The 12060-nt window shown below is 28.8% G+C and overlaps 1 protein-coding gene across 1 annotated transcript in view; it reads right to left on the reverse strand.

Annotated features, from left to right (window-relative positions):
* Positions 1 to 12060, reverse strand: part of LOC129957443 (uncharacterized) — a 74216-nt gene that overhangs the window by 14735 nt on the left and 47421 nt on the right. Inside the window, exon 5 of the mRNA XM_056069761.1 lies at positions 11444 to 11608. Coding sequence (XP_055925736.1) covers positions 11444 to 11608 — 165 coding nt within the window. The remainder of the gene's footprint in view (positions 1 to 11443; positions 11609 to 12060) is intronic.

Raw genomic sequence — 12060 nt, forward strand, 5'->3', positions numbered from 1 at the left:
GAAAATTAGTTGAGTTAGCTTATTCTTTTGTCTTTAATTTTTATCAAATTTACTCCTTTATGACAAGGCATGCAAATTTCCACAGATGGTTTGGATTGAAACCACTTGGATATCCTTCAAACATAAAAGAAATAAGCATTTTGAATACCAGTGGAACTCAATTATTTCAATAAATCAACAGAAGTAACCTTCCCAAAACATTCTCGCTAACTCTCTAATAAAAATTTATCTTAATGAACGCTTTGAATGGCTTTGGCGTACAATAGTTACGAAATATTAACATTTGGCGTGAATTTAGTATTTTTACTGAATCTATCGTATCATCCTTGGTGAGTTATTTGGCGATTCCCTGGCGTGCTTCCAAGATGACCTGAAGCATACTGTCCTGTGATCCCATTGCCATTTTCAGTTTTTACTCATCCAAAAATGAAATGGAAAAATTAGTTTGATTAGATTATTCTTCTGGCTTCATCGTTTTTATTAACCTTTCTTTATGCGAGACGTTTTATATTCTGCAGACGATTTAATTTGAAACCATCCGTATCTCTTTCAGCTCTTAAAAAAAATGTTAATCGTAAATATCAATGAGTCATAAACACTTTAATGAAAAAAAATGGAATACGAGTAGCTGAAGGTACTTGAATGATCAACTTTTCATTGAAAATTCAGAAATTTTTAAATTTTTGCTTTTCCTCTTCTCTCGGTTAATTGTCAATATCAAAAATTTAGAAGGGAGATCCTCAGAAATAGGCAATAAAATCTATTATAAAACTATCTAATTTTAATTGTTGCAATTTGGCAAAAACGGAGCGCAAACATTTAAAGTAGAATAAAATAAATTCGTAACTAAATTGTCAATATCAAATTAAACTGATTGTAAAAATAACAAGCTTTCGATTAATAGTTTGTAGTATATTTAAAAATTTCTTTCAATTCCACCAAGGGATTTAGTCGAACAGTTTGGCAAATACATAATTTATTTCGACTGCAGGGGATATTTATTTCTAGGATAGGCCATTTTTCTATCGGATAATTTGGCGATTCTTTTTCAAATCTTTTGTCAATTCAAGTTTTCTAAATAATAGCTTTGTTTAACTTCGCTTGCTATGGTAACTTTAATAATTAAGATTATTATTCTAAAATGCCATACATCTTGAATCTTATCGCCGCTAAATTCCTAAATCTTGTGCTCTTACATTGTGGCTAAAGAGATTGTTTAATAGGTTCTGAATCCATTGCTGATGAAAGAAATATAGAGGAAAGGATCTACAGATTTATATTTGACATGCATCAGCGTTATAAAAACTGTGGTGATAGTCTGATTCCATGCTATCAGCTTAAATGAAAAAAAAATATTAATTTTGAAATGCAGTGAAAAGTTTTTCTAAAAGAGTGCTTGAAAAATAATCGCACCTTCTTTAAAGAATATGCAGCTTCACAGATCACTAATTTGGCGCAGCTTGGCGAAATAATGGCTCTTGCAGGGGTTCAATCTCAAATTCAGAAAAACAGTTGAGCCAAAGAATTCTATCATAAGTGACTGGTATTAATATCTGAAATCCATTCGGGAGCTTTACGTGAATAGAAATTATAAAGGAGTCTCTAAAAGTTATTCAGTTTAAATAACTGAAATACTTGAAAATTCTAACTTTTCATCAAGTTGTAAGAGTCGATATTCTTGACATGAAGCATTTAAAAAAATTAAAGAAATAAGAGTAAAAATGAAACTATTTGATAATAAATCAACAGGGTGGTCCGAAAGCTGAATAAAAATTTGTGGAGCCAAAGAATGGTCAGAACGAATTGACAAGTATTTATCGAATTGGAAACAATTATTCCTAATGGAAAAAGAACTAATTGAATCACTACTGAGCTGTGAGATTTCTCAAAACTTCAATTAGTTCCTATAAATGTTTTGATTTACTATGGCACTTGTCCACTTACCTTAAAGTTTAAAGAATAACAGATTGAACACTATCGTTTTGAAAATATGCTCGATTTTAAATCATTAAGAATTCTGAATTGTTATTTATATGCTATAAACTTCTGTTTATTGAAAACTGTGCTGTTATTCTCAGATTCTATGTGCTCATGTTAAATATGACAAGTTTAATGAAGTACAATGAAGAATGTTTCTAAATTATTTATAGCAAAATAATTAGTTTCTTCGAATAACACACAGCTTCACAGACCGCCAGCTTGTTTGGCGAAGCATGGCTTAGCAATGTCTTTTGCATTGTCAATCTAGAGCCAGCTAAGCCAAAGACTTCTATCGGCAATAATGCCTGGTAACTGTGTCTGAAGTCTCTTCTGCAGCTGTAAATGAACAGGAAGAATAGTTGAATCTCCTTAAAGAAATCCAGTTTAAACCATGAAGACATTTACTTGATTCTAACATTTCTTCAAAGTTCAAGATTGAATGTTCTAAAAGGCTAAATGCCAAAAATGAAATCTGTTGAAGTAAATGAAACCGGAATCGGTTCTTTGGCAATAAATAAGAAATCAACACGTAACTCTGAAACCTGAAAAACACTCATTGAATGAAGGAACTATGAGAACAGATTTGAAAGCATTAACATTGAACTGGAATCGGCAGTTATTTTTAAAAGAAAAGGACTTGCAAAAATTGAATCATTATTGAAGTCTGATATTTTTCAGAAACGTGGATGGATCATTATCGTCAAATTTGATTCACTTGAATGTTTGACTGCAAATAGGGTTGGATATACGGACTTTGCCTTCAAGTTTCAGAAATGGCAAATTGCCTGCCATTATTTTGAAGATTGGTTTGTATTTTAATTCGCTTTCAATCCAGAACTGCTCACAGAATTACCAGTCTAGAAATTTAAATGCTAATTTAAGAGTTTCAGAATGCAATTCCAATAAAAATTCTGGTTTCAAACTAAAATTCGAAAACGTTTCTCCAAACATTAGAAATAACTTTTTTTTTTTTTTTTTTTACATGTGTAACCAGAAAAGCAGATTTCCGTGTAAAAATGTACTTTTTGCTTCTGATCTATCAAGTATCTACAAGTGTTAGATTTACTTGCACCAGACGATAATGCAGCAAAGATAATGGCCTTCTCGTTGATATGATCTTCTAACGTAATTGACATTATTTACCCCTTTAAAGAAGCAGTTGCTTTCTTAGTTTCAAAACCAGTCTTTTATCAACATGAATCGTCCTGGATAAAGAAAGGATGTACTGGTAGTTCAAGTATCAGGTAAGTTGCTAAATATTTACTAAAAATTATAAAACGAAATAATTCAACTTAAAACATTGCATGATTATTTAAAAGTTTCTTCTAATCATTTCTAAACTTTTGCTGGTTTGAATGCATCAATTTTCAAAATAGAACATTTATTTCACTCAACAGAATCAAAAACTTTGAATATTTTATATTAAACTTAACATGACTAGACATATTAATTTGCATTGTATTTTAAATAATTATATTTTAAATATTTCCCTACGAATTATTAATAATCCAGAAATGGATGAATTAGAAAACTTCCTTTATTGAAAAATGAGCGTTTCTTTTGTAAATTGAATCGGTACTAAAACTTCGTCTTGTTTTTAAATCCGTAAGTTACTGAAATGAATTACTAAGCAATATCATATATCATTGGTTCAAATTATTGTACTGGTGGCTCCATCTGCATTTGTTCCCTATATATAAGCAAGGTAAGGTAAAATGCTTATAAATTTACTTCGTACTGTTTTTAATTCTTATATTCAACCTCTTAAGATATGCCTAATGGAGCATTAAAAATGTTAAAATATGAAAGGAAAAAGACAAATCAGTCCACAAAAAAAAAAAAAAAAATGTAAGAATTTTAAGCGACCGTATTTAAAGGTAAATCGCTGTGTTCTTGTATCTAAAAATTCAAAATATCCGAAACACTTTTGTGGAAAAAAAAATCCGAAACAAAAATCCACTTTCATGAAAGTGTGCGAGGGAAATAAAATTGAATAATAAAAATGGCTTAATATTTCAATGGAAAGGAAGCATTGTTATAAATTGTAAAAAAAAGCTGATTAAAATTAGAGATAGTTATATAAAAATGAAATTGCATGTCACTGAAAAGCTGGTTTTTAAATTTTAAAACTGCCAAACAATTTTCTCGAAGGATATGCTTTAAATTTATGGCAGGAAAACGTGAACACATTCTACGTGTATTTTATCTTTTTTGGAGGGATGTAGTAAATTTATAAGGCGCAATAAAACCCAAGTGAAAAAAAAATGTATGTCAAATTTCGTTTCTCTTGCGAAGAGAGCAATTGTATAAGGTTGAAATAGCAAGCGAACAGACAATTTTATATAATGCAGATTATTCAACTTTTGAAATCCCGTTTATGAATGTTGAATTTACATCTGATCTCCATTAATCTTTTTCAGACTTCACTCATAAACATGAGGGTTCAGATTATAGCTGACAGGAATTTTTGTTGAGCCATCACGCAGCATTACTCGAAATTCCGTATCTTTACAAGAGTGTTAAAAGGGAAGTCCGTATTTCTACTTGCCGACCAGCTTGTGGGACTTTAAATACACCAAGACGAGCAAAGGAAGCAAGGAAAAAAAAAAGTGTTTTCTTAAGATTGCAATCGATATTTTAATCATCCAAGGATGCTAGTAAGTTGCTGAATTTTGATTTTTAAGTAATAGAAACGCAACACAAATGAAATAATTCAATTTGAAAACGTCATGCAACCATTCAAAAGTTGATTCTATTAATTTATTTCTCATATTTCTACTCAATTTTTTTGGGGGGGAATTTCCATATTTTTGACTTCCCTTAGCCCCCCACCCCCCAGAAAAGCATTTTTAGAATTGTCTGTCTGAATGAAACTCAAACACTTCAAGCTAAACAAATGGAATTTGGTATATCATCTCTACTTCAAAGTACTTGTGGATTTCTTCCAAAATGTTTAACGAAATCCACCCAGAAGAAATCTACTCGGCTCTGCAAATATAAGTTAATATAACTATAAAACAAAGAACTAGATAAAATTTAGCGCGGGAATTTAACATCTAAAGCATATATTCTATATCACATTTCGAGCCACATACGACAAGAAGTTAATCTTCTGCCGAAAAATTGTGATTACTAAAATGTATGAAACTTGGTATGTGATTTTACATCTATAACCTTAGTTTGTCCCATTTAGGTTTTAACGAGAGGAAAAAATGCCATCAAAATAGATTTTCGGTTTCCTAGGGCTCTTTCATTAATCATATTCCAGTGATTAATTGCTAAAGATCATGTTAACAAGCTTCATTAATCATATTCCAGTGATTAATTGCTAAAGATCATGTTAACAAGCTTCATTAATCATATTCCAGTGATTAATTGCTAAAGATCATGTTAACAAGCTTCATTAATCATATTTCGGTGACTAATCACTAAAGATCGCATGTTAACAGGTTTCATTGTTTGTCAGTGGCATACGGTTAATAATGCGCAAGCGCATTTAAGGTGAATGCGAGAACGTTTCAGGGAGACAACTCCCACAAGCAATTTTTCCCCTTAGAATGTTTATTCCAAAAGCATCAAAATTTGATTGAAGGCACCATATTAAATTTAAAGTGATGGTTACAAATATTAATCAATTCATTGAGGTGGACGTGTATACCCGTCATCGTTTGACTTCAAAAATGAACTTCAGGGACTTCCAAAATGTTCCGCAGTTAGATGGTTAATTTACTCTATTTTGAAGCCTTTTCCTGAAAATGGCGGACCGAGAAATCAATTGGAGAATTTCCACTATTGGAAGCGGAATTTCTCTATATAATTCATCGCTACTAACATTTTAGGCACTGTTTGTTTTTCAAATCCGTACGTTACTGAAATGTATTGTTGAGCAATATTATATCATTAAAATTCAACTTATGGATAAGTTCATGAATTGTGAATTCATCTGTTCTATTTTTTCAGATATTACTCAATAACATGAGGATTCTGAATACAGTTAACTGGACTTTATATGGAGCTATCTTACACATCTAGGAATTCCAGATCTATGCAAGAACAATGGATGGACATTCACAAGTTCCTGGATAACAGATGCTGAAACTTTTACAACGCCAAGATGAACAGAATGAACAAGTAAAAAACTGGAGAATCCAACTGCCTTGCAGAAAAGTATTATTCCATATGATCAACCATTTGTTTGGAATCTAATACATTATTAAAATGCTTTCCGTCTGAATTTAAAATACCACTAATGTTGAATGTTTGATAATTTTTGGGATATTCTTATCTCTATAAGATATTTAAATATTGTACCATTGAAACCTAACTTGTAACATTTACAAGATTCTTTGTAAAGAATCTTTTTCAGTTTCCTGTAGCATTGCAAAACTTTCGATGACAGTTTTATGTATTACAAATCAGTGCATTTACAGTATCGGATTCGATCATTTTTTATCTCTAAACAAAAAACATTGAAGCCCTTCAATAACTTGTCAATGTACTCTGACATTTTTACCATAAGTGGTTTGTTAATGACTTAATGCATTTTTGATAAATTAGCTATGATTATATACTTAAATCATTAACTAGATGTTAATGATTTCCTACGCCTAAATAAAAATATGTAAATATGATAGAGTAACAGTATGTAATGAAAATATGCAAATATGGTAGAGTAACAGTATGTAATGAAATTCATACAAATACATTTTACAAGAGCTGTCAAGGGAAATATAATTATATTCTAATATTATAAATAATTTTTTAACATTTAAATGTAAAGTATTTTTGTAATAATATCTTAATTCATAGAATTAGAATTTTAAATTATTTAGCTGCTTTGGTAATGAATTTTTTAATCGACTTGCTTGCAACCCTTTCTCAGCCCAATGGCAATGAGCATCTGCCTAATCTGTCTATAAAGGATGCTTATAAATGATACTCAATATGCCATTGAGTTATATAATATATATATTGATTATCTGTAAATTAGAAAATGAGTGACATGCGATCAACATTTCATTGTCATATTTCTTGAAATTTTAACTAATATAACAATATTTTATTGAAACAACCAAATCGAAATGCCTAAAACTGGATATGAAATTATAATTTTGGAAAGTAATCTTATTTATCTGATTAATATTCTGATTAGTAATAATAAAGTCTTAGATTGATGAATAAAACAGATGTATAGTTCCAAGGAATGCAGTTATTTCTCATTTTAAAAGCAAACAAAGATCATGTGAGATTTGCTGCTTATCATATTCAAAATTAGCGTGGCATTCTCAATAACCATATAACGTAGCAATAAATTTTATATTGGCAGCAACAAAAGATAATTGATAAACAGTGTTTCAGCTTTTGGATTATTTCAGTTCTATTTTGTCTGTTACTGCTAATTTATCTTCCGTACGTTTTGACCACAAGAATAAAATATCAAAAAAAAATGGCTTTAAGTGATAACTTTTTCAGTATTTCTTTTTGTCATTCTTTAACATCAAAGAACTCCATGATGTATTCTGTGTCTGTAAAAAAATTTTTAGTCTATAAATTTTAATTTTTGTCTGCAAAATTTCTTATGTGCAAACTATTTTATGAATAAGTGTTAACGAAGTAATTGTTCAAAGTAACTGTTCAACTTTCAAAGACTTATTCGACAAAAAATGAAAATTTAAGTTTGTATGACTTCGATAAATTCTATAATTTTTTTGATAAATTTATTTTAATTCTTTTGAACGACGAATATAATTCCTGATAAAAAGTATCCGTTTTGCATAATTGTTGAATAAGTGTTTTTATTCTTGTGTGTTCATAACTTTCACTGTTAAAAAAATATGCACAATGATTTGAAATGCTGATTTTAAAGACCTCAAACCTGAAAATAATTGTTTATGGCATTAAAAATCTTCACTGAAAATTCATTTTGCAAAAACTCTTGCGTCGGTAAAAGTTTCTATTTTAAATTGTCAACGCAAAACTCATTTTGTAAAGAAATTTGACATTTCTTAGGAGCCGCGTTTCCACTGCGCAGAAGTCAAATTGATATTTGAACAATTCATGTTCAATATCACCATGAAAGCATCTGCTTATATAAAATTTAATAGAAATCATTAGTTTTATATTTCTAATTGAATCAATAAAAATTTAAACTCTGTAATGCTATGCTGTATACTTAGAAGTGCATTATTCGTTTTTAATTAAAATTATGAAAATTGTAAAACTGCATGCATATATGCTCATACTGTAAATATTTATCCTATTGCCATCGTGTCCCAGGTGAATTGTATAATAGTTCTTGAAAATCTAGTAATTTTTTTTCTTAATGATAGATTTTACTTCATTAAATGTAGTGATTAGGATAAAGATATTAGTCATTTCTTTACAGTAAATAAACTATTAATTCAGTAACTGAAATTAGTTCATAATTGAAAATTATTATATTAAAATAAATATGAAATGTTTCAGAATCGCAAGCATGATTAATGAAGCAATCTTAATATTAATAAAGTAATCGTCAGTTAATAAAGTAATCTTAGTTTATCTTAAAATAATTTCAATGAATTAATTTTTAAACTTCGAAATCCTTCTATATTCGTTGGTCGCATCCATTTGAATTAAAAACTTTCTTTTAATAGGCTAAATTCTAATATTTTAACGCTTTAAATCTGAAATATAAATCGATTCGATTTCTAATTTTCATTACTTAGCATTTGTAGGAAAATTCTATTTATTGAATAACATAATTTGTTTCAAAATTCCTCCCTTCTCGATCCTTTAATTTTATCAGTTGAGGATTCTTGATTGGCTCGGCCGGCCAGTCAAACAAGAATCCTGAATTGGAGGAAGCATCATTTGATCCTCATGTCTGATCAACATGATGATCGATATGCTTCAAACGAAATAGATAAAATCACACGATTAATTTTCGCGAAATTTAATTATACCCCCGAGTGTTTATAAAAAATAGTGCCTTTCATTTTTAGAAAAATATCGAATGGATGCGTCTAATAACAGCGCGCAGTGCAAATTATTTTACGCTCATCATTAAAATGTTAACCGAGCTTTAAGAGTTTATTTCATGATTAATTTCTTAAAAGTATCAATTTTTAATTTTTCAACAAAATAAAGTTTTATTTATTTTCAAAAAAAAAATCTTTTCAGAAGTTAAATCCATAAGAATTATTACAGCAATTCATCTAAATGTGTAGTCGATTTGATTTTAAATGTTCATTATATCTTAAGTGAATGTTATATTTTAACTGTTTTTAAACTTTATCAATTTTTATTTGCCTTGTTCTATGTTTGTAAACATTGTTTTATTTATATACTTTTATGTGCTTGAGTTTTGAAATTTTGTATAATTTTCTTGTTAATAATCTATTTTAATGTTTTAAGAACTGAATTATCAATTAAAAAAATTAATTCTGATTTTTAAATTTCTGAATTGATTCAAAACTATTTTCGTGCCAGTGGCGCCGTCTGTTATAGAATCAAATTAATTTCAATGTGCCACAATATTTATAATGAATAAAGTAAGAACTAAACGTAAGTAATAATTAAAATAAAAAAAATTTTAGTATTCAAATAAGTTTTAAATTATTTTCTTCAATTTATTCTTGTATAAAATATCTTATTGTATTTTTCCCATTTATATTGCGAATCTTTTCAAATGTATGCATATATCTCTTTTTAATATTGAAATGATTTTAAAAATCATGTTTGTTAAGAAAAATTGCAAATAAAGTTTTTATTTTGTATTCTAATTGTATTTTTTGAAGTCTCCAACTATTGCAACTCAAGCGACACAATTTATTGGTATTTAAATTTTCCAGACAGCAATATGGATTGTCACATGTAAGGCATTTGCATAAAATTTCTTTAAGAAATTTTTAATTGGGTTATTTTTTAACGGTTCTAATATTGTATACTAACAAATATCCGGTTTTGAAGATGAAACTTGAATGGGTTTTTTTCCTAATGAGGAAAAAAGTTCGATTTAATTATCGCAAACTCCATTAAAACTTTTGCTGACAAATGCTGAATTATAAGCAGATTTTAATTATGAATACTAAAAAACAATGTCGTAAAAGATTAATCAATTTAACATCAAACCTTGATGGAATTCCCACAAATTTGTAAACTTTTTTAAATAACTTGTTTTTAATATAAAAGATAATATTTTATCTACTGTAGTTCTTTTAACAACCTTTAAAATTTCTTCAAAATCAACATAAAAAAACACTGCCAAAATATTTTTTTAAAAATCAGAAAATAAAGTTAGAGAAATTTCACCGTTACTGAGAAGTGGAATAAAATTTTCTATTTCAAAATCGTCTGCTTTTATTCAATTATTTATTAAATCTAGAACTAATTGAATGGTATGGAAATAATAAATTGATATTACAAAAGAAAAATGTTGAAATGGTATAAAAATATTTATACTATTTCAAAAAAATTTGAAATGGTATAAAAATATTTCTTGTGAAATAAGTTGCTCCGAAGTTAACGTTGGAAAAGAAAATTTCGATCACTTTCTAATTAACTAAATATTTAGTTTTTGCACTTGGATCAATTGATAATATTTTGTTTCCCTATTGGGCTTTGCACAACTGATATAAATTTGCATAAAATGATTACTCTATAACTGATCTATTACTTTGATTTAATCATTGTTCCACATCGGAATTTCTGCAAAAATTTGTTTTTTTATATGCAAAATATTGTTTTCTTTCACAGCTTCCTATATCCATCAATATATTTAATGCAAGGATCTGCCGTGTCATCCTTGGCGAGTTATTTGGCGATTAATCTCCGGCATGTGGTTAATAGTATCCAAAAATCGAATTTGTGTTTTAGATTCATTTCCCCCAAACATTTGATACAAAGATTTGACACAAAACTAGAATTGTATTACAAAATTCCATACCAAAATATATTAGTGTCATTGCGTCTTCGAAATATCACTTAAATATGTTTCTGAAAGTACATACTGACAAAAAGTCGATCCTTTGTTGGATTTAGCTCAAAGTTTGAAAAATGTCTAAACTATATATGTAAATTATGTGTGTTTATCTATCTAGCTCTCTTCCTTTTGCAATTATCTTATATTCGGACAGATGGAGAAACAGACTTACTCTGATCAAGTTTTACTCAAAATTTGATTGAAATCTGCCAATTTAGTATAAAGACCGTATACCAAATTTCATCCGTTTAGGTCAAGCATTTTTAGTTATCTTTGTTACAGACAGACGGATGGATATTTTCCAGAAATGTGTTTTTCGAACTGAGGGGATGTTTAAAGCGTGCAGGTTCGTCAATATCTAGATTTCGAATTTTTTGACGATTACTGTACTTTCTCTTCACTACGTATACGCGAAAGTAAATGAAATGTACGACTGCAACTCTTTTGTATCTAAACAGATTTTTCATATCTGAATTTCAGAAAATTGGAAGATTAACTTACTTGTCGTTGAGCTGTACAGTATTAGAGTTCTCCTCCATCAGCCTGTTGAGCCTGCCCACAACTGACGTGAGTTCGAGTCTGAGTCGCGCGGCTTCTCGACAGGCTTGGCAGCGGAGGTGTCTCGAACCTGGACTTGCTTCCCTTCCGAAAGGAGTTTCTGGTAACCTAAAAATAGAAAAAAAAATTAATTGAAATATTTTTCCTGAAATGACAGCATAATAATATTTTACATTCAACTCATCAGAGATTTCTTTTGATAGTATTCATTTAGATGGCATAATGATATTTAAAACTGGCAGAAGAAATAATGCTTTGAAGAAGTAATTTTAACGAATTGTTAGAGATATATTCAATGCTTTAAAGTGTGATGAAACATTATTTAATTGTTCGCGTTGTACAGGTATCAAAGTATTTTCATATCTAATGTTTTTAAAGAAAAATAATTATTAAAAAATATTATAATGTACAAAATCTATTTGTTGTCTGAAATGTCTTTTTTAAAATTAAAATGAGAATATCAGCTGAATGAAAAGATTTTAAAAATAGGTAGTTCATTTTCTCTATAAATCTAATTATTTAACTTCAGAATTCTTTCAAACCCAATATAAAACGCTGGC

This window comes from Argiope bruennichi, chromosome 11 (genome assembly GCF_947563725.1).
Source record: "Argiope bruennichi chromosome 11, qqArgBrue1.1, whole genome shotgun sequence".
NCBI classification, from domain to species: domain Eukaryota; kingdom Metazoa; phylum Arthropoda; class Arachnida; order Araneae; family Araneidae; genus Argiope; species Argiope bruennichi.